Source organism: Ascidiella aspersa, chromosome 6, assembly GCF_963924565.1.
Source record: "Ascidiella aspersa chromosome 6, kaAscAspe10.2, whole genome shotgun sequence".
Lineage (NCBI taxonomy): Eukaryota > Metazoa > Chordata > Ascidiacea > Phlebobranchia > Ascidiidae > Ascidiella > Ascidiella aspersa.
The window spans coordinates 30,850,204-30,872,250 of NC_139452.1; the positions used below are offsets into that span (position 1 = coordinate 30,850,204).

The 22,047-nt window shown below is 34.7% G+C and overlaps 4 protein-coding genes across 4 annotated transcripts; 2 read left to right on the top strand and 2 right to left on the bottom strand.

Annotated features, from left to right (window-relative positions):
• Window positions 1–1,805: 1,805 nt before the first annotated feature.
• On the bottom strand, window positions 1,806–14,502 carry LOC146141270 (dynein regulatory complex subunit 7-like). The gene is made up of 17 exons (XM_083391875.1): window positions 14,337–14,502; window positions 13,679–13,856; window positions 12,503–12,674; window positions 11,635–11,783; window positions 11,123–11,281; window positions 10,463–10,577; window positions 9,701–9,804; window positions 8,634–8,839; window positions 8,079–8,194; window positions 7,159–7,351; window positions 6,582–6,738; window positions 5,225–5,443; window positions 4,504–4,590; window positions 4,090–4,224; window positions 3,016–3,210; window positions 2,415–2,554; window positions 1,806–2,008 (listed from the first exon to the last, which is right to left on the bottom strand). Exons 1-17 carry the CDS (start codon window positions 14,459–14,461, stop codon window positions 1,927–1,929), a joined length of 2,532 nt encoding a protein of 843 aa, XP_083248001.1. The 5' UTR covers window positions 14,462–14,502; the 3' UTR covers window positions 1,806–1,926.
• Window positions 14,503–15,527: 1,025 nt separating this feature from the next.
• Window positions 15,528–16,599, top strand: LOC146141271 (large ribosomal subunit protein mL43-like). The gene has a single exon (XM_083391888.1). The coding sequence runs from the start codon at window positions 15,585–15,587 to the stop codon at window positions 16,218–16,220; it is 636 nt and encodes a 211-aa protein (XP_083248014.1). The 5' UTR covers window positions 15,528–15,584; the 3' UTR covers window positions 16,221–16,599.
• LOC146141272 (palmitoyltransferase ZDHHC22-like) lies at window positions 16,599–19,272 on the top strand. Its single transcript, XM_083391884.1, has 3 exons — window positions 16,599–16,860; window positions 17,949–18,129; window positions 18,299–19,272. The coding sequence occupies exons 1-3, from the start codon at window positions 16,599–16,601 to the stop codon at window positions 18,729–18,731; spliced, it is 876 nt and encodes a 291-aa protein (XP_083248010.1). The 3' UTR covers window positions 18,732–19,272.
• A 90-nt stretch (window positions 19,273–19,362) lies between these two features.
• On the bottom strand, window positions 19,363–21,075 carry LOC146141273 (KATNB1-like protein 1). Its single transcript, XM_083391889.1, has 5 exons — window positions 20,912–21,075; window positions 20,508–20,609; window positions 20,066–20,167; window positions 19,718–19,811; window positions 19,363–19,525 (listed from the first exon to the last, which is right to left on the bottom strand). Exons 1-5 carry the CDS (start codon window positions 21,058–21,060, stop codon window positions 19,493–19,495), a joined length of 480 nt encoding a protein of 159 aa, XP_083248015.1. The 5' UTR covers window positions 21,061–21,075; the 3' UTR covers window positions 19,363–19,492.
• Window positions 21,076–22,047: the final 972 nt, after the last annotated feature.

Below are 22,047 nucleotides of genomic sequence, written 5' to 3' on the forward strand. Positions count from 1 at the left end.
TTGAAGCGTAATTGGTAATGTAGTAACTCGTAGAATGAATATTAAAGCCCATGTGGAAGTATAGGTTGCATATTTTGAACAATTTGAATAAATCTTTATTCATTTTCAACTTGAACAAAGCTTTATTCGAAAAGTTTACAAAATGCAACCTACTGGTGTTTCGGATTTGACATTTATTCAACCTTTAATTGGTTTTAATAATAAATAATTATCGGCATAGACGTATAGCGGATATTAAACTCCCTAATATTTGAAACCTGATAGTAATAAGCGTTTTCGTAATATAGCTTCTTCGGGATTGTGTAAAGCAGTGGTCGGCAAACTTTTCGTCGCGGTCCAAAAATACTCTTTTCTCACTACGAAAACATCGGCGGATTCAAGATATTTGTTTTCAAGGTGAAGTATTTAACGGCGCCTTGATGGTCAAAACACTTTCATGCCGTAATGTAAAACAAACTATAAAACGAAGAATATACGCGTAAGCGCGAAAAATTTGGCTTTAACATGTAGTTAAAGTTGACAAAAAATATAGTTCAACAGGCAGGCTGCTCAGAACCACATTTTCCCCGTGGGTAAAAATTCTAGGCACATGTACTTTTAAAACAAATGAAATGCAAATGAATGTACGGCTATGTGCAATTAATGCATTGTACGGCTATCACGCCGCCCACAACTTTACGATAACACTAAAATATTCAAAAATGCCTCTGCGGCCCACAATTTGTCATCCACTACTGTAAAGGTATAGCCAACTAGTTACAACTACGTCTTATCAATAGAAAGGACAAATAGTATTTCGAAAGTTACCACAAAACCAAAGTATGTGGTTAAAATTTTGTAACTTCTACAAGCGGGAAGTACTCTACAGGGATTACATGCGACGCAATTACATACTTGGCACTTGGCAGAACAGAGTAATGTAAAGTACCAGTCGCAGATATGTTTCGCAAACTATAAGAGACGCATTAAATTTTGTTAATGTTGTTTTTATTTTTGAGATTAAGCAATCATTTTGCATCGCCGCATTTCAAAGTTTTACCCTTTGTTGAGATTTGCAGCAAAAGTTGCCAGCCAGGAAATAAACAAGAACCACACAAATCACCATCTGTAAATCAGATGGCACTGTTTTAAACAAATTGTATTTTAATTTTGACCAGCTTTTGCACAACCGAACTACAAAGGTAAACGCAGAAATGCCGATGAAGCACGATTGTGCGAAATTTACAACAATGAGTCGCCATGGAGGTAGTTTATGAGCGATTTGCCGTCAGCGTCAGGTGTTAAATTACAGAAAATTCGCAAAAAAATCCCAGTTAAAATGTTGTTGAGACATGTGACCTCAATTAAACATTGACAAAACGTCAAAAAGCGAACGCAATCTTCGCTAAATGCCACCAAATCGTGGGTGAAACTGCAAGTTTTTAAGCTGCTTTTCGTCAATACCAATTCACCATGACACTGTAAAAAAGTCACGTGACCGCTTGTTGCCCCGGGGCAACCATGTTCTCGCTCCTGTGACGCAGTACTTATGACGTCATGTGGCCTTTGACCCGTGACCCTGTTCTTACAGGAGCAAAGGTCAAGTGATGACCTGGGTAATTATGGGATGCTTAAAGGTGAAGCACCTGCCTGTGATTTAAAGTTTATGGACTTAATTTGTTTTCTATATATATATTTTATATATACGCTTTTAGATACTATGAAGTATTTCTGCTTTAATCGTCAATTTTAGGCCCATATTTTTTCGGCCATCCAAAGACATACATTAGATATACCCGAAAATAAAATCTGTTCGATGTATTTTTGATGTTGAATTCTGAGCTCATTAAAAGTCAATACTCTGCAGCTAGACAGCTTATGTGGATAGCAAGTTGCAAAATACGTAGAATCTGTTTATTACAGCGGCACAAAAAGTTCGTTAAACGTTTAAAAGTAAGAAGAGAGTCGCGGATCTTGTCTGAGTTTTTGTTCCAGTTGCATGTATTTGTGGGGAGCCATTTGCTTGTGTCTGTGGAAAAATATATAAGTGTTCAGAAATATTATGAGTGATTGTAAAACACAAATTGTAACTCTCTTCTTACAAGTTAGCAACCGTATTTAAACGTTTGCATATAAAAAAACAATCTGGCACCAAAAAACCTCGGTACGCATCTCGCACCCACAAATCTTGCACCCATTAATAGAAATCTTGCACCCACAAAACTCAAACCCATTATTCTTGCAACAAACAATAAAAATCTCGCACCCACAAACCTAGCACCAACAAATCTCGCACTCACAAATCTCGCACCCACAAAACTCGCACCCACAAATCTCAAACCCATAAACCCCACACCCGCAAATCTTGCACCCAGAAGTTTCAAACCCACAAATCTCAAACCGACAAACCTCGCACCCACAAATCTCAAACCCACCTGTTTAATCTTAGTTCTAGGATGTGGATCCTGAACATTGCGTCGGAGCAGTAGTTGAAGTATTGTTCCTCGTCCTCCTTGGTCATTGCAACCTGCTTCTGCTGGTAATCCTGCTGCTTCTTGTGGAGCTCGGATGTTTCCTGCGACAAGAGAGCTTGTATGAGGCTAAAGGTATCAAAAGATGTTTATTTCGGATGTTGTAATGGCGAAATAAATATAAAAGAAAAGCGCACATAGCTGGCAAGACTTTCTCTAAAAAATACAGGTTTCTGTTGTATAAATTTGTTCTCCTTGAAACTACGTTTGACAGAACCAACCACACTTTTTCCTACAGTGTTGTTCATACTTTATAACTACGCTGACAGGTTATAATTACTTGGCGTCTGAACACAAATAACACCCAGTAAACTTTTGACAAAGCCGCTGGAATACAGGTTCAAGGCAAAACAGTTCAGTAAACAAGCCTTACTTTACCTGATCGAATCTGCTCTGGAAGATTCATCAATTCTGATAATACAGATTTATCTTATCAAGGCGAATTGCCTAATGCTAATTTTGTCAAACCTTTATTAAACAAACCCTTATACCAAACATGCCTTACTTGTTCGAATCTTCGTTGAATAAGGTTAGCTTTATCGATGAGCCTTTGTTTGAGATCTGAGAGGCAATCCTCCTTAAGCTTGAAGGCTTGCGTCTTGTTGATCTTGTCGGGAGTACCGATCTGGGCGAGGAATGGAGCCAAGTAATCCATCTCCATCTCTTGACGACGCAACTTCTCTTCAAGCGCAAGACGATCCTATATGTGAAAAGATGGTAGGAGCGTGGCTTGAACACAAATATAATCGCTCTAGCGAAAAAAGACTACCTCGTCAAATTCGCTATCTCCAAAACTAACTGTGTGCCCTGTTAGAAGTTTTACAGAAATCCGTTTATAAGAAGAAACTCGCACTATTTTTAGGGTAAGAGTCTAACTATCCTTGGACTAGTTTTAGGGGGTCCATGAAGGCCTAATTGAAATCCTGGTGTATTATTTGAATGCTGGAATGACTTTTTCACAAGGAGTTATCCAATATAAATATCAGGTATTATCGGATCTTCATAAGCCACAGTACTACTCCAATGCCGTGACCCTTGTAATCGTATCTGTGACCTTTCCGATTTTGTAATTTAGAAAATTTGCCTAGGTTTTACGGAGACAATTTGAATTTTGAGCTTATTTAGCAAATGTTGAGTGGAGAAAGTCTCTGAAGCTTCGCCGTGATAGTCAAGCTTATTATTTGGGTCGCCGCGAAAAAGGTTGAATAACGCTGCTCTATTGAGTCGTATATATGTTTTCTTGCGGCACAAATTGTAATAGTTACCGACAGACAAAGCAAACTGAAAATATAAAATCGGAATGTTCCAAGGATACTTCGTATATATGTTAATCTAATAATCTTCAGATGTCAAAAAATATATATTTCGCCCATACGGGAATGTTCAGTCTTTAAAAATACAACTGGTTGGTAACAAGAATAAATAACTCAATAATATTAACATTCAACTTGTCATACGTTTCGCTAAACTAACAAAGGACCAGCAGCCGGTTAATGTCAACGGACGAATAAACAAAGTGGATCCTATTCTAAAGCTGCAACAAGTTTTTAAAACATGTTAAAACGTCATTTCCACCCACCAGTTCCTTCCTGTGCTTCTTTGCCTTCTCGTTTCGATCTGTGTCGTAAACTGAGATGGCGAGATCTGAAGCAACTTCCTCCTTCTGACGATCCATCAACATCTCACGAACCTCCTCCTCCGAAGCTCGAACCGCCTGAACAACAATCAATTGAAGAAGTGACTCTCAAACTATGGGTCATAGCCGAAAATTGTTTCGTCGTTTAAGTGAGTTGGAGCGCTGACTGAAGTAGTTTTCTTTGCTCTAAAATTTATACCAAGGCATTTTCGCGTTGAACATGAAGTGACTATGTGCAAAGTCATCTAGTTGTGTGCTATTGTGCTTGTAACGAATTAGCTCAAGGATTTGGCGCCTTTCGAAATCACCATTTTTTCACTTGCAATTATGTCATCAAACGTTGACGTCACCACTTACCTGAATGCTCTTCTGTTCGATTTCCACGAGGTCGACCAAGTTTTCATAAACGATGAGGTTCTTCGTGTTCGCGTTGCGGGTATTCACCTAAACAGAGAACAGGGTTATGCGGTGGGGGATTTACCGGACCAAATAGTTTCAAACACCTGTGTAAAAAGTTCCCCTTATAATTTGCTGATGGCTCGATGATCGCGTTTATACCCAGTTTATCATAGTTTTCGTTAAAAATATGTAAATTCAAACTTTTTATGCAAAAAACTTCAATTCCTTCTAAAAACAAACCCTTTTAAGCGGAAAAAAATGTCCTTATACATTTTTCTTTAAAACATTTTTTCAAAGTTCCAACTAACACATGAGTGCATTTTGGAAACTAACCACTGGTTAACTTTTCGCCAATGAGGTAAAGGAAGGTCACACAACCATAAAACAAAATCGAAAAAAACCAGGCAGGTGAGGATACAATGTAGCGCTAATATTTTTAAGCTCTACTGCGTCAGGTAACATCTAAGGTAAAAAGTTAAACTTCTAAGTAAACTTTTTAGGTGAACGTTTGGCCAATTAACTAAAACTAAATAAAAGTAAAATCCATTTACCACCAATCAACTAACCGTGAAAAGAAAATCGCGAGCAAAAATTTTCAATGCTACTACATGTGGGCATTGGACGATCATCACAGGGCAGTTGCACTGAGCTAATTGGTAAACATTCGGCCTAGTCCAACCTGGAATGTGATTGACATGTCTTGTGACCAAGGCAAGTTTCCCCCTTTCTCCTCAGCATTAGGAGGTTTGAAGAAGTCCCTGGTGGAAGCGGTTATGTTGGTGTCCTCCCGGTGGTAGGTGATCTGGATCTTGTCTTCGGCAAGCACAAACACTTGCTCACTGATGTCGTCGTTTGCAACCAACTTGTCAGGGTTGCGGTAAAACCTCTCGGTGATTCGCTGTAAATGATAAGAGTCCTTAAAATTATGTTCTGTTTACATGCATTTAAGTGTGCATGAGATCTCTAACGCCCAAGGCATAATTAAAGTGATTGACTTTCATTTTTGCATAACGCATTTAGTATGTGTCACGAACTCATGAGTAAGTATCATGAAATCACGAATATGATCACAAACTCACGTATATGATCACAAACTCACGAATAAGTATCACAAAATCACGACTGTGTGTAACAAACTCAGGAATAAGTATCACAAACTCACGAATATGATCACAAACTCACGTATATGATCACAAACTCACGAATAAGTATCACAAAATCACGACTGTGTGTAACAAACTCACGAATAAGTATCACAAAATCACGACTGTGTGTAACAAACTCACGAATAAGTATCACAAAATCACGACTGTGTGTAATAAACTCACGAATAAGTATCACAAAATCACGACTTTGTGTAACAAACTCACGAATAAGTATCACAAAATCACGACTTTGTGTAACAAACTCACGAATAAGTATCACAAAATCACGACTGTGTGTAACAAACTCACGAATAAGTATCACAAACTCACGAATATGATCACAAACTCACGTATATGATCACAAACTCACGAATAAGTATCACAAAATCACGACTGTGTGTAACAAACTCACGAATAAGTATCACAAAATCACGACTGTGTGTAACAAACTCACGAATAAGTATCACAAAATCACGACTGTGTGTAATAAACTCACGAATAAGTATCACAAAATCACGACTTTGTGTAACAAACTCACGAATAAGTATCACAAAATCACGACTGTGTGTAACAAACTCACAATTAAGTATCACAAAATCACGACTGTGTGTAACAAACTCACGAATAAGTATCACAAAATCACGACTGTGTGTAACAAACTCACGAATAAGTATCACAAAATCACGACTTTGTGTAACAAACTCACGAGTATAAGCAACAACTCGTGAGTATGATCACAAACTCACGAGTAAGCATTACGAACTCACTAATAAGCGTCATGAGCTCACGAGGGCGATCATTAACTTACAAGTAACTCACAAGCAAAAATGAGAAAGCATTAAAAAATCACTAAAAAGTGTCATGGACTCACGAGGGTGATCACGAACTCACGATTATAGGTCTTGGTGGTCCGTCGGTTGTGGCAGGCGCAACCTTCTTCTGTCTTTTGCCGAACAAAACTTGCCTGAAGAAAAGAAAATCATCTCTGTTCACAAAGTGTTCCGTCATCTCGGTCGCAGTCTCTTCACGCTTGCTCAGACCGTCCACTCTAGAGTGTATATGTTTGGTAGATGAAATCACAATTATGGTGGCTCAACACTTCCTTTAGGCCGCTTCCTAAATTATTATTTTATGTGCTATTAGAAATGAAATACTGGTGTATTTTTACTTTACACTTTGCCCAGTCAAACCCTTAATTTTGCGTTACGGTAGCTTGTATGTTCTAGTAAATAAGGGTTTATTGGCGAACCAAAAAACATAAACCCACAATGTTTTAAATGCTATTTTAGTTGGCCATGCCATGTAGGGCTCTTAATATGAGTTTAATCTTAATATGAGGATAATGTCTTGAAAAACATTGACAACAAATCAAAAGAGTCCTTAACAATCCTTTACAATTTATTTGAAAAACAGTTTACCCTATATTTCATAGCAATAAGTTAGACAAACAAAAATCTAGTGTTTTTACCTTGCTTTGTGGTAGAACAACATTGTCCTCTCAGCCTCGGGTCCCGGATAGTTTGCCTTGTAGACATGTTGTTTTAGTGATCGAGGTCTTCCTTCTGCAAACTCCTCAGTGATGATTCCACCTTGGTGAGTTCGAGTCTTCAACTTGTCTTCACGGTTCTCAAACCACTCTCTCACAAACCGAAGTTCTGTAACTGTGAGGGGTGAGAAGTGTTATTAAGTGGTTTGTAGTGTAACCAGAAAGCAAACAATGAACAATACATACTCATAGATGTAAGACAAACTGTGATCAAGTCCTTCTAAACGCATTTTTGATCAACGATAACGGGACAAAGTTCACAGCATATCGGTCAGGAGGCAATAGACTAACCAAATCAGTCAAATAAGGGCTTTCATTGAATGGATACGTTCTTATCAGAAAGCAAAATGAACGATATATACACACGTGTACTGCACAACAACTGTGATCTCACCCTTATAGCGCCGTTTTTGTTCAAAGTTTACAGATAACGTATCATATAGCACCGGAAAGGGTTTAATAGACTAACCAAATCAGTCGATCAGTTAGGGATTGTTTGTAGCGGTTGCGGTTTATTGCCATTAAATGTTTTTTTAATGAAAACAGAAATTAGGAAATACAGGCTACTTTACAATTTGCTAAATTGAAGAAATTTGTGGAACACTTTTATTATTACACAACATGCCTTCACTTCAGGGTAAGGCCATAGGTAAATATCGTTAATATAATCACTAATCAGTTAGGCGTCAGGCTTTTGAAAGAGCGTTTTAAAAGGTTTTCGTTAACATCAATCTCCTAAAGGTTCAAAATTAATAAAGAAACAACTAAAGTTTAGTGGATTCTTGGCCAAATAGTTTGAACGTTAAACAGTAGGTTATTTGCTATAAACATGTAAACCTTACGTTCGCTGTTGTCGTACGCGCTGAGTCTAGTGACGAGTCCATCTTTCATCAAGTAGTTGGCGTACTTCTCAAGTTTGGCCTTTTTGTATAGAATCGTCTTCTTACCCATTGGACACCTGGCAACAATACAACAATTATACCTAAAAAAGTAAATATATTTTAATCCAAACAAATGCGTGCAGTTGCAAAAATTACAGAAAAAGAGGATACAAACTCTGAATACATATTGCTAACGTCCCTATAAACGACGCCATTTCAAACCTTACATTGCTTGGAAGGTAACTAACAATCAGCAAGTTAATAGTAACAAAGTATGACAAAAACATCGGCTTTTACTTTAACTTTATGCTAAAAAGAAAAGCTATGTGCTTCTAGATGTAATCAAGATAGACAAGTGATAACGAAAAAAATTTATGTAAATAACCCTAAATGAACATACGGCTCTGAGTTTTATGTCACGTTCTTTGCAGTTTAAGCGTTACTTCATTGGCAATTTTTTTTTATTTTAGCATCTAACATCCTACAACTTGTTTAATGGCACATCTATCCATCTACCTTGTCTCGTATTGCTTTTTAGTGACGACAATAGGCAGAGCCCACGAGGTCGGCATATCCAGGTGTTTCTCATCCTCATTCTCTTCATCCTCGTCGTCAAGGTCATATAATTCGTCTTCTACATCCGGGATGTCCATCTGAAGCCGATCCGCTCCAGTGAGCATGTACTCCCACTTGGTGGTGTCCGAGAGGTCGAAGCTCATGTCCTGTGTGTGACGTAATAATGGAAGAAGCGTATTGTTGATGTTTGAAATTGCAGAAAGAGTTTAACAAGTCTGTGTGTGACGTAATAATGGAAGAAGATTATTGTTAATGTTTAAAATAGCTAAAGGAGTTGAGCTTGTCCGTGTGTGACGTAATAATGGAAAAAGGGTTATTGTTGAATGAGTTGTTTATGCTTAAAACTGCTGAGAGATATTTGCAAGACTGTGTTCGATGTAAAAAACACTATGAATGCTGCAAGATCAGTTGTTTTTGTTTGAATTTAGTCAACATTTTCCTGTTATGGGGATAAAATGCTCTGTTAAAATAGAAGATTATTGGTCTTTTTCAATAAGTGACCTGTAATTACAGCGGCTAAACAAAGAAATGGATTTGGATATTTTAAGGAGAGTACGTGTTATTTTACTTAACCAGTGGGCAGTTGCACATTGCAAGTAATAACTTTTTACTTTTTTTAAATATGTAATCGCGTTAAAAACTTCTCAGGGATAATCATACTAAAAGGTTACAAACCACTGGTTTAGATGCTATTGCCAACTAAACTGTCGAAACATTTACTCCTGCGAGCGTGTGGCTAAAAATCGACGGAAAATAGAAAACCTTCTTTGGTGAAGCTTTCTTTAGCAAATATTCTTTAGGACTTTTCTGTTTTGATCAAAGTCAGTCATAACTTATAAATGACTTCGACCAAGACAGGAAAGTCTAGAGAATATTTCCCCATTTAAAATCATTGTTGTCATTTAAGTTTAAGGGCGAGGAGATGCCTTCTTATTTTACACATTCAGTTTGATTCTTATAGCATATGTCAATACCTAGATACTACGAACACCACTTATCCCCCTCACCTTGCACCCCTCTGTGCAATCCTGCATGTTGGCCCAGTAGTTCATGTGATTCCAAACACTCTCGATACCGAGGAAGCTGCTGCTGTTTGGGGCGTAAGCTCGACCTTCAACAACACATAAACTATGTTAGGGCTAAGTGACAAACCGCCTATGTTGTATGTCTTTCAGTCGGGTTACTTAATGTAAAGTATATAATGATTTCAAAATTAAAAAACTTACTCTATATTCAGATTTAATAACAACTATAAATATCACATGTATATACAATGGCAAAAATTACAATCTGAATTTTAAACTAGTTGAGCTAAGACTACATAACACAAAGATTCGAAGCTAAACAACCGGATGTGCAACTCAGGGCTGCGGAGTCGGTTTGAAACAACAAAAGTCCGGCGACGACTCTACAGTCTGTATTCCGCCGATCTAGGTTACTAAATAAGGTGGATATTCACTCATAGGGGTGTCATATAACTAAATCCGCCTCTGACTCCGCCGCCCTTTTTTTAGGTTTTTGTTGAACTATAAAATTCACTCTATTGCTAATTAAGCACTTGTGAATTAAGCAAACACTTGTGAGTAGCAAGATTTTAATACCAATTGTACTTTTATTGTACACCTAATATCAAAAGTGAAATTAAAACACCTATAAAGCTTGGATTATGGATATGATCGCGAAGTCGATTATAAACAACTTGAGTCAGACTTCGTACTTCGCAGCCCTGGTTATACATAGTTAACTTAAAGCTGAAGTTATGACCTCACCAGTGAATGGTTCGATGAAGAAATCCTCAGGCACCTCACGTTTTCCTCCTCTGACAAGAATCCAGGAATGGATGCGTTGGCCGTAAAGTGAATCGACTGGAGGTTTTTCAAGTTCCTGACAGAAAAACGAGGGTTAATGGTTTTGTTTGTAGTACTGGTTCTAAATTTCTCTAGATTTCTGGATCAGCTACATCATATAGATATATTGTCTACACTTGGAAAAGTATTTACAAACAATATTTTCAATCTTTAGATAATCACCGGTTAGGTTTTCTAAAAATTCCAGAAAAAACACTTAATAAAGTAACGTTTGACAATGGTAGTTTCTAATCCGACTGTGTGTTTCTATCGCATTACAAATATTTGTTTAAGTTTTGCCGCAGTGTTCTACAAGCAGAAACCTGCTTCAATTCATTTTATAGGTAATCCATTTTGCTTTAAGTCACCAATAGGTGTTTCTTAGTACACCGAAAGCCATTGCAGACCCACCGAATATGTTGATCAAGATGCAAGCAAGGCAGGTTAGAAAAACAACTATAGTCTGCAGTGAGGCTCGAATTCACGACCTCCGGTCAAGCTGGGACCGTCACTCTGCTAACTGAGCTACACAAGGACAAAGGGGAGCGAATCGAGAAATAACCATATGCCAATGTTTCTTACTGCGATTTTGTCTTCTTCTTCTTTCCACTTCTTCTCCTCTTCTTCTTTTTCCTCTCTCTTTTTTCTCGCTTCCATCTTGAGGATGAATTTGCTCCTCAGATCGCGAGGAGGTTTCACTGCGTACTTACGAGATTTCACTTTCTCCTCCACTTTTACAACCTAACATAATTGTATTTGTTTGTTACAGTCCAGTATTCTTCATTTTAAAATGACTTAAATCCTTTAATTTGAAATGTCTAACTAAGGGGTCGCCAAACTACAACACATAATTTCCATTAAAATTTTAAACTGAACAATTTTTTTAGCTTTTGTTGTAACTCAATAAGGATTAATTCAAAATTGTATACATAATGTTACCACCTTCTGTATGACTCATTTCTTTCACAATTTAATACATTGGTTCAAAATATATATCTGATATACTCACTTTGCTGATATATCATGATAAATTCACAGGTGGAATATATATTGGAATAATGCAACTTTTTAATAATAGTTCCACTATATCTCACCTCTTCCTTCTTTTTGAGCAGTGGGCAGATTTCTCGAGTCTCGTCGCTCAAACATATTTCTTTTGTTGCGTAACCGCTCACAATATAAGCATCGTAACCAGCTCCGAGCAGTAAGGAGCAAAGTATGTTGCTCATGTCAAAACAGTTGCCTAAACATCAAAATATTTTAGTTTATTTTATGCACACAAAAGCCATATATATATATATATATATATATATATATATATAAACAGCTTGTTTATATAAATGAATTAATACTTTTTTATGACTTTTAGTGCATTGCTCCAAAACATATTTTAATCCGTATCCGAAAATAATTGTTATTTATATTTTATATTTTGTGCAAAGTAAACTGCTAATGATGAAAATGTTTATCACAAAACAGGAAATTTCATAAAGTTGGTAACAAACCCTTTTTCAATAAACACATGAAAAAAATTGGTAAAAACCCAAATGTTTCTACTTATTTAAAAGCCTAAATTGTCAACAACCCTTTTAGGTCAAAATTTTATTGGTCAAAAATAATCGCCCTAATTATAACTGATTTCTCAAAAAAACAAAGTTTTTTGTGTATGAATTTCACTGGTCCTATGTAGAAAATATTCCAATTATTAACTAACACTGGCAATAAAATCAAACTGATGATATTGAACCTGTTTGTTTTTTGATAATTGTGTGTGATAAATACAGGTATTAAGGCGTATTATCAAACCCAATAATAAAAATATTTTTAGGTCAAAATTTATCATTTTTTAGGTCGAAAAATCATTTCTGTAATTATAAGTGATTTCTCAAGAAAAATGCTTTTATGTATGAATTTCACTGGTTTTATGTAAAAAACACTAACACTATTAATAAGATATTCAACCTGTTTGCTTCTTCATAATTGTGTGTGATGAATAGAGGTAAGCAGGAAGCTCATACGCAGGATCAAACTGCTCCATTGTGATGTAATCAGCTACAAACTCGGAACAACCTTGCCAGTGATAAAGTTCTTTGAACGATAGGAGTGTGGGACGGATCGTTGTACAAACAAATTTCTGCAAACAACATAGAATTGGTTTAAATCAGTGTTCTCAACCTTTTTTCGAGGCGGCCATAATACCAAGAAAGTATTAATACCAGCAAAGCTTTGACCTCCCAATTCACTTCACTGAACTTTTTATAAATGGAGAAAACCTAATGCTTAATATGATGTTTAAAAATAATAATAAGTTTAATTTCATAAATATAAGCCATGTCTTCATACTGCTTACACAATTTTCTTAATTTTCAGAGAAATTTTGCCCAGCACAATCTCCATAAAAAATTTTGGGTTGGGACCCACAGGTTGAACAACACTGGTATTTAAATGATACCTTTTTCACTTCAAGGAACGCATGGTATTATTATTTATTTTTTCCCAAATCGTTTTTTCCCAATGGGCCCCTTTTGCTTCTTTAAGTTACTGTAAATCTCGTCAAGTTTTAATACAAGGATAACTAAAATATGTTCAATAATAATTAAAACTCAATGTAAAGGATGTGCTCCGGCAAATATCAATCTTCGGTCAATGGTTTTTAAATATACCCTTGAAACTGCTTCACAAACCCTTGTGTGAAGACTACGGTTTTAAATGGCACTCTATTTATGACAAGAAAAACATATAGCAACATTATCTATTTTATTCAACGATGCAGCAAAAGGGTGATATCCATGAGAGTAAATATGAATAAAGTAACCACCTCTTTGTTAAATAAATTAACCATTACTGACATTCGAAACATGCCTATTTAAAGGGTTTGTTTAACTTTTATAACTATTTCTGCTAAAAAAAATATTATTTAAACTACGTTAATTATTAAAACAGATGATTGTGATATTGTTGAGAATATTTTTTTTATTACTTATTTACAAATACCAGTCACCATTTCCTATTTAAAAAAAATCAAATTTGATACCCAAGTTAAAACGTATTCCACAAGCATAAAATATAAAACAATTGCTTTTCTCTAATTTATAGTTTCCCGTGTTTTACCCAAATCTGCACAATCAATAATCTCACCTCAACTCCGCATTCATTAAGTGGGTTCAAGAACAGTGGCTTTCTGTCCCTGAACAAATGGATGTATTGTCTTCTAAAGTTTTCTGCATAAGCCAGAATCAGTTTCTCTTTGTTGTCATTGTCTTTGTAAGTTTCGGGAAACTCAGACAGGTCAACTTTGTCGAGTCCAGGTGGAAAACTGAAAAGTGACGCTCAACAAGTTTGATACTTGAGTTTTAAAAATGGCATGCGTAAAATAATTAATCCAATATCTCATATCTTTCGCTTTGTAAAGTCAAAGTCATTGTAAACACTAATTTCAAAATTTAATCCAATTCATTTTTCCAAGCTTACTGAAGCAATTTTATAGTATAACGATATTTTAACAGGTCAATTAAGGACATTTTACTGCAAGTTCAAGTGAAAGACTAAAAAAATAATGTTTTATTTGATTTACAAATGAAAATGTGAATGAAGCGCAATTATCTGACATGATTTTGTAAAGCTATCAAAACTAAAACAAAAAAGATTAATTAATTACAAATGTTATTTTTGCCTAAGAGAACACTCAACAAAAATATGAAATATTAAATCTACAGTAACCAGTACAGCAGTGAGGAAGCAGTCTCTGAATTTTACAGCATTAACCCTAATTCTGAAAAACTAACCCTAACCCTACCTCTTATTATTTGATTCTTCTACGATTTTAATTTTTTCAAGTTCTGCTTTAAGTTCAGCAATGTCGTCAACTTCCTCTTCATTTTCTTCGTCTATTTTCTCCTCCGGGATGAAATCCATATCCATTGCGCTAAATATCTTTCAAATACCACCTTCAAAATTTATAATTTTTTACTATAACGGGAGAAACAAATTGGTTAATTTTGATAAGCTTTCTAACTTATTAAAATATGCATTGAAATTTGATTCGCTACGTTTTGAGATAAAAGGATTATTAAACACTCCATGATTGTTTGCCCGAATGTAAAATTCAAGAGCACCATTAACGTAACATTTCACTAACACATTGCTTTGGAAAAGCTGCAATGTTTTAGAAACTAGGTGGTATTAAAAACCTTGTTTTTTAAAACTGTGCATTTATATAGTATCCAGATCGTTTTACTGCAAAATTTGTCGATTGATCGGCTACAATATTTCAATTTTAAACAACTGAACTATTTAGTATTATGGCCGATATTAGCATACACACAGTTAATCTAATATTTTCTGTTTTAACCAGTTTTATCATTTACTTAATTCTTGAAATCGCTTCACAGCAAAATCAATCAAGCGAAGCATGTTGCTAGGAAACATAAAGTTTGCACTTTAAATTAATTAAATTGTTGTAAGATTTTGTGGTTAAATTTTAATAAAACCTTGTCCAAATTTAACAGCAATTTAATTCAAATTGCTTATTTGCTATACGCCTTTATTTTGATAATTTACAATAACGTTGGTTTTATTATTTCTATAAAATCACGTGTGAGGCATTGTCATAGAATACTAAAAAATATAATTCGTTTAAAAAAACAAAACTGCTTTCCTGTTATTATAATGTTTTTAAAATAATATGATTAGGCGAAAATAAAAGACTGAAGTATTTTGTATAACGAAGTAAACCTTCTTTATTGAAAGGCATTTGAAAATATCAATTAACCGAAGAGACTCAACTAGTCAACTCTGCTTTGATGTGACGAGTTTGCAAACGTTTTGTTGTTTGACAAAATACATGTTTAGTTTACATTGCTCGGTTGTTTGACATATTTAAATAAAAACAGTTTATTTTACTTCTTCAATTCAGCTGGGTGCTATGATATGTCAGAACTTAACTAGATTATTTAACTAGTACTATATACCATTTACTGCAGATCTTAAAAAAGGCAACTGTTTACTGTTAAATATAGTTTCGAGTTACAACGAGACCGCAACTATGGCTAAGGTTTTACCTGGCTTTGGTTACACAGTGAGAGCTCGTCCAAGTGGTTTCCTAAAACCGGTAGCAAGCCACGCTGGGATCGGACGACCTGTGAAACAATTAAAGCGCTTGACGCTAAACTTTTGTGAAAGTCATCCCAAAAGTAGGTTTATAAGAAAGTTTGTGGAAACGAAACTGGTCGATTTTGCACGAAACCACCCGACAGTTGTAATTTACGCGATGCCAAAAGAAGACGCCGATCCAAAAGTCTGTGCTGAATGGTTGAATGGACACGAAGAAATTGCCGAGCTTGAGAAAAAAGATACAGATGATATTTTACATGTTCTTGAAACTTACACCGGTCGATCTGGGATTCCGCTAGTTCGAATTCGCAAAGAATTTCACACCGATTGCCCTTCTATTCAGGGGGAGTGGAACCCCTTTACAAACTTGAAAGACTATGACATCACAAAGCCCCTCGATTTCAAGACAAAGCTTCACAATGCTTGGGACCATAAAGGCCAACCGTGGAAGAAATATTACAGAAAACACGAACTTCATAAATTGACCGAACGACAAAGAATAAAAGGAGATGACAAATTTGACAATCCTCTGGGAAAATGGGGACCTCCGCTAGAAATTCAGTATTAATTGATAAAACATATCTTCTGTATGGGGTTGGACTTAAATCTACTTCAATTTATGTAGAAAATGTGGCGCTGATCCAGAATCCCACCACATTTTTGTCCAGGAGGGTTTATATTGTTAACATTATTTGGGTTAGGGTGGGTCAAGTATTATTATTATATTTATTTTTGCGTATATTTCTTGCTTGTAATTTCACTTTTAACAACTAGTTTCAGTACTTCAAGTGCTGGAAGTTTTTGTCTTTTTTAGGAAAAATGACTCATTGCGAGTTTACATAAAGTTTAGTGAAACTTTACAAATTTGACAATGAAAGTTGTAATTATTGTGTAAACAAATTTAGAAGTTGTTACAAAAATATCCATTGTACACTTTTTTGTTAAGATGGATCTTAGCATAAGGAAAAAAGGTCCGTTTTCTGCCGATTTTATAAAGGATTACCGCTGGTTTATCCACACAACTGCTGTTGGATTCTACTTGCTACTTACAGTTGGTGTTTTGTACACTTGTATGTTTGTGGCATATCCCCACCTCTACAAAGATGATAACAGAATTGTTTCTAACTGCGTCTATCTGTCGTTCATACTATTTAATATGATGGGAAACTTTTTTCTTGGTACTGTAACAGATAGTTCATTTAAATCAGGTGAGAAACCCTTAGTTGAATGCCCTTAACTAATATAATGTTCAACTTTATTGTTATATTGAATTTTGTATTCTTGATAGGTTCACATATAAACAACCTTTTGAAAAAAGAAAGCTTTTATGAATGTTTATTTTATTACAGTCATCTTGTGTTGAAATTGTTGATGATTAGAGCATGGAATATGGGAAAATAAATATCTTATTAAACAAAACCTGTCTCTATGACGACTTGTCCACTAATTACCTAATAAATTCTGAGTAATCACGTTTGTATATTAATAAAGTGTCATTTAGTGGATGCAATAACCCACTAAAACCCTGTAATCTTGCTGACCTTTAACTGACTAAATTTTGTGCTTAAAAGTTTGCCTTCACCTGCTCAATTAAGTTGACAACTTTGTTTTTTAAGAAAGCTGATTTTTGTAGCCCTGGTGTGATGACATCCATGCATTTCACTACAGATTTCAAATCTATCAATGTTGCATGTTGAGAGTTAGAATACAGTTAATTAAAAAATAGCGCACAGCTCCTAATGCAAAATCTAGCACCAATTTTTTTTTTTATGTTGAGTTATTTTTAAGTAAACTGTGTTGTGTACATTGCCTTAGAAACTTACTATTACTTTTAATTCAAATTATGTACTAGTCCTAGTGTCCTACCATAAACTCAGCTAAAAATAAAATTTGTTTTAAAATATTATAATTTTTTTCAATAAATTTATTGCCGTTCTGTATGGGCTTTGATATTCTTATTACGTCTTACTACAACCTTCAACCATTATGCTCCATTGCCGTGAGCTGTGTGCTTTTTTTTGCCCCTTGTAATAATTTAATCAATTGCAACTTGCCAATTCTTTAAATATTAATGTTTTTATTCGAACTCCCTCATTTATGAGTGGATTGCAGGACTCTGAATTACCACAACATGCTACTTATGCAAAATATGAAAATTTGTTTTAATTATAGTGGTTACTGTTTTTTTATATGTACTGAGTTTACATTGGGGTATTCCCCTTCATAAAAAAACTAAAATTTATTTTAAAATATTAGAAATTTTCAGTTTTTCTTCAAGCAAGGTTTATTGTTGTAGGTTGTGTTCTTACTGACCCCCCTCGTACATGGATGTTCTGTGTTCCGTGCAACCAGCATACCCCCCCTCGCTCACACCACTGCAGTGTATGTGATGCTTGCACACTCAAGCAGGACCATCACTGCTTCTTCCTCAGTCAATGTGTCGGTGTTCGTAACCAAAAGTATTTTATCCCCTTCACGTAAGTTCATTATACTTCAAGTTCTGATGAATAAAAATAAAAACTTTCTATATTGATAAAACATGGCTTAAATAAATGGTGTGATTACGAATACTAGCTTTTAATGCTTTATTTTGACATATTTAGGGATGTCCATACCTAGTGCCAATCGGTTATGCTTTATTTTCAGGTTATACGTTGCACTCGGTTCATTCCATGCAATAAAGACACTTCTACTTTATCTCAGCTCCACATACATAAAGTTGGAATTCTCTGCATATTGTATTTGCTCCTATCTATTCCCTGGCCCCTTATACAACTGGTGGATGGGTTACGGAGATGTTACCTTTAACAAACTTGTGTGCCTCATAGTTTTATATGGCTGTTTCTCCACTGGGTGGGGCTGTTTCTCTTTATTTGTTGCCGAAATGTTTCTGGTCGGTTTCGGACAAACACCTTACGAGTTCTTCAAAGGTGACAGTCGCTATAATCGCGGTGTTTGGAGTAACTACGCCGGGGTGTTCGGTAATTGGTGGTTTCTCAACTTTCTGGTTCCGATGCCAAATAAAGCAAAGGATGAGAAATCACAATGGGGGCAACCTACTTTCTTTAAAAGTATATAATATTTGCTGAAGCCACAATGTAGCCACGATCCCAAGGCGACCGGTAGGAAACGGACTGCACAAAAAAGCTAACATTAGTGAGCAACCCATTAACAGTCACAAGTATTTGTCGTCCTAACGTGAACTACACACCCAAAAATTGATTGTATACCAGTGGATTTGGATTGTCTAAGATGGTACGCTTAGCCTAGGATCCTAGATCAATTGTTTTAGCATTTTTTTTGTGTCATTACACAAGGAAAGTATGTAGTAAGACATGGATCTCAAAAATGCTTTGTTTTTCAACGTTTAAAGCACTATAAAATTACTCATTTTGGGGTATTTGCCCCTTGGTTAAAACCCCCTGGCCTAGATGTAGAGTAGTTTTTGTGCTAGGCCTATTCTAAATCCTTGTATTCATATTGCAGTACTAAATATCTTGTTGCACTGTTTCGCTATGCTTATTGATAAATGTATTTTACTATTCGTTCCACAAAAACTTTTTATTTTTTATGATCTTTTTCTATGCAGAAATATTAAACTTGTTCTTAACTGGTATGCACTGTGCTTCACAATTTGGCAAAATAAAAGTGCAAAACCAACTAATGTTTTAATACTTTAACTGTCTAATAATTATAAAAACAAAAATGGCAATATAAAAATGTTTTTTATTTTTGTTGCACCAAGAGATTAGAAAAATATGAAACTTTATCACAATGAAATGAAAAAGTAAAAAAATACTGGTTTCACATAAACAGTGGATTGCAAACAATAGGAAAATCTCATTCAAGTTGTTTCAGCATTTCTAAAACAACCTAGAAATAAATTTTGCCATTAGTTAACTAGATATCTACTGAGCTCTGTTAGTGTTAATCAAAAACCAGAACTTAAAAAACACCTCTACAATTTTTTTACTTTTTAACAAAAATTTAAAACTAAAAGACAATATGCGACAAAAACTTGATTTTGATCTTAGTATTTTTTTACATATTATAGGCAAATATTACCTTTGCTTTAATTCCAATTTTTCCATCTCTCTTTGAAAGTTTTTCCACGATAGCTGACATCGCTAAAAGTTGGGTGTAAACTGGAGATAAACTTCTGCAAAAGTAAATTAAGTTTTATCAACAAATCTGTTCTAGTTCAATTTTAAGTGATAATATTATACACTCGAGAAAAGTATAACGTTGTAAATTTTTTTTTTTTTTGAATAATGCTAAAGTCTATAACTACCATTTTTGGTTAAAATCAATAAAATATAAACAATGCTTTACAACATTTTTTTGTGAGATATAACCTTATTAATTTCAATATACACAGTTTTATAAATTAGCAGAGATCGAAATAATACTTACAAACTTTTATCGAGTTGATCGTTGGGCTGTCCCATTGACCTCAATTCTTTGTACCACCTTTTGATCATGGTTCGGATGAAATCAAGACAAACAACAACATAACTGAAACAATAAATATTATATTACTTCCGGATTTGTGATTATTTATTTTGTCCTCGCTTAATCAAATACTTAAATTATGAAGAAATGACCAAGCTTTTAACGACACAGCACTTTTAAGTTTGGCAAGGAAAAAACATTGTAAATTTTTTGGAGGTATTAGTCGCTAAGAACAAAAATATATATAATATAAAAAAAGTTTTGGGTTTGTTGACTTTCAATTTGGTTTTAAGCTCAAACTTAGGTTATTAACAAAACTAACTATGTTTTTTTTTTCAAAAAAATTTGAAAACTTTTTCAGGTATTAGTAGCTTAAAGCACAAAATGTTCAAGTCCTTTTTACTCTTCATATTTCTTTTGCAGAAGTCGTCCAATAACTGTGATTAGTTCAAGGCAAGCTCCCAAAGTTACTTGGTTTTTATTCGATAAATCATCTTCCGATATGCTAAAAAAATAGTAAAGGGTACTTATAAAGGAAAGCACATTTAACTAAAATTAACAAATGAATTAGGTATCTGCTATTCCTACATGAGAAATGAAGCTTTTATTTATGTAGAAATATTTTAAATAAGTATATACAGTTCAGTTTTTAAAACTCAGAAATTTAAATACATCAATTGTTCATACTATGAGTATATATAAAAAAATCAATTTTGAGTTTTAAAAGGTATAATTTATCCAATTAAACCTTTTTATTTCTTTTCATAAATTTGTTATTTAATGAAGTATGTACAATCGATAACTTACCGCTTTGTTATAAAAGGTAAAACATCAATAAACAATCCGTCATCCTTCATACGAAGTAGGTAAGAAACTAATTGAGGAATATCATTCTTTTGCCAAAACGTGAGAGCAGCATTAAGCCTTAAAGAACGACTTCCCAAGACTGTGGCCATGGCTTGGTGTCCATCAAGCAACTAAAAACAGATTTTGTAAAAATTTAAATTAAACCAAAAGTGAAATAATTTAGTTTTTTTAGGCAAAAACTTCTTGGGGCGCTGGTCTAGAATCCTACCACAATGCACATTATTTGGGTTAGGGTTAGCGTTTTGGGTTAGGGTTGGTCAAGTATTATTATTGAATAATGAATATAATAATACTTGACCCACCCACACCCAAACGCTAACTCGCACCCTAACCTAAATATTGTGCGTTGATTGAATAATTGTGGTAGGATTCTAGACCAGCGCCCTTCTTGGCGCTAATCTAAAAAGATGTAACCAATACAAGGACTGTGTAAAAATTTCAACCCTGTATGGTCACAACTTTCGGAGATATTGCCCAAAACCTATTCCAGCGCGCCAAGTTCGCGCAGGTATCTAAAACCACATTGTTTGTCTGGAGGTTTATATTTCTAACATTATTTGGGTTAGGATGCAAGTTAGCATTTGGGTGGATCAAGTATTATTATTATATTTATTCTGCCATATTAATTTCTTCCACTGTGATTTTCTTTTTGACAACTCTTTATTAATTCAAGAAATAGTAGTAGGATTCTAGACCAGTGCTGACTTTTCTGCTTTTATAAACAAAAAAATGAATATAATTTCTAACTTAAATAAAATTTACAATTTAAACGCTTTTAGCAGAAAAAAAGATTGTAAAATCAAAAGGCAAAAGGAAATGAATTGTTTTAAATGTTGAAACATTAGGCTTTCCACACTATAATGCTAAGTATATTTAATTACTCACGGTTTTTAATTCGGCCTTTGAAGCCATAATCTCAACAAGAATAGTTTTGATTGATTTCAAAGTGGTTTATAAGTGGCATGACATGCAAATTCCAAGAAGCCCTACGAAATAAAAACAAATAAATCTCGGAATTACTCAAGCATAACTTGTTCACCTTTAACCTTTCCAGCTGATTGCAAATCCAGACCAAC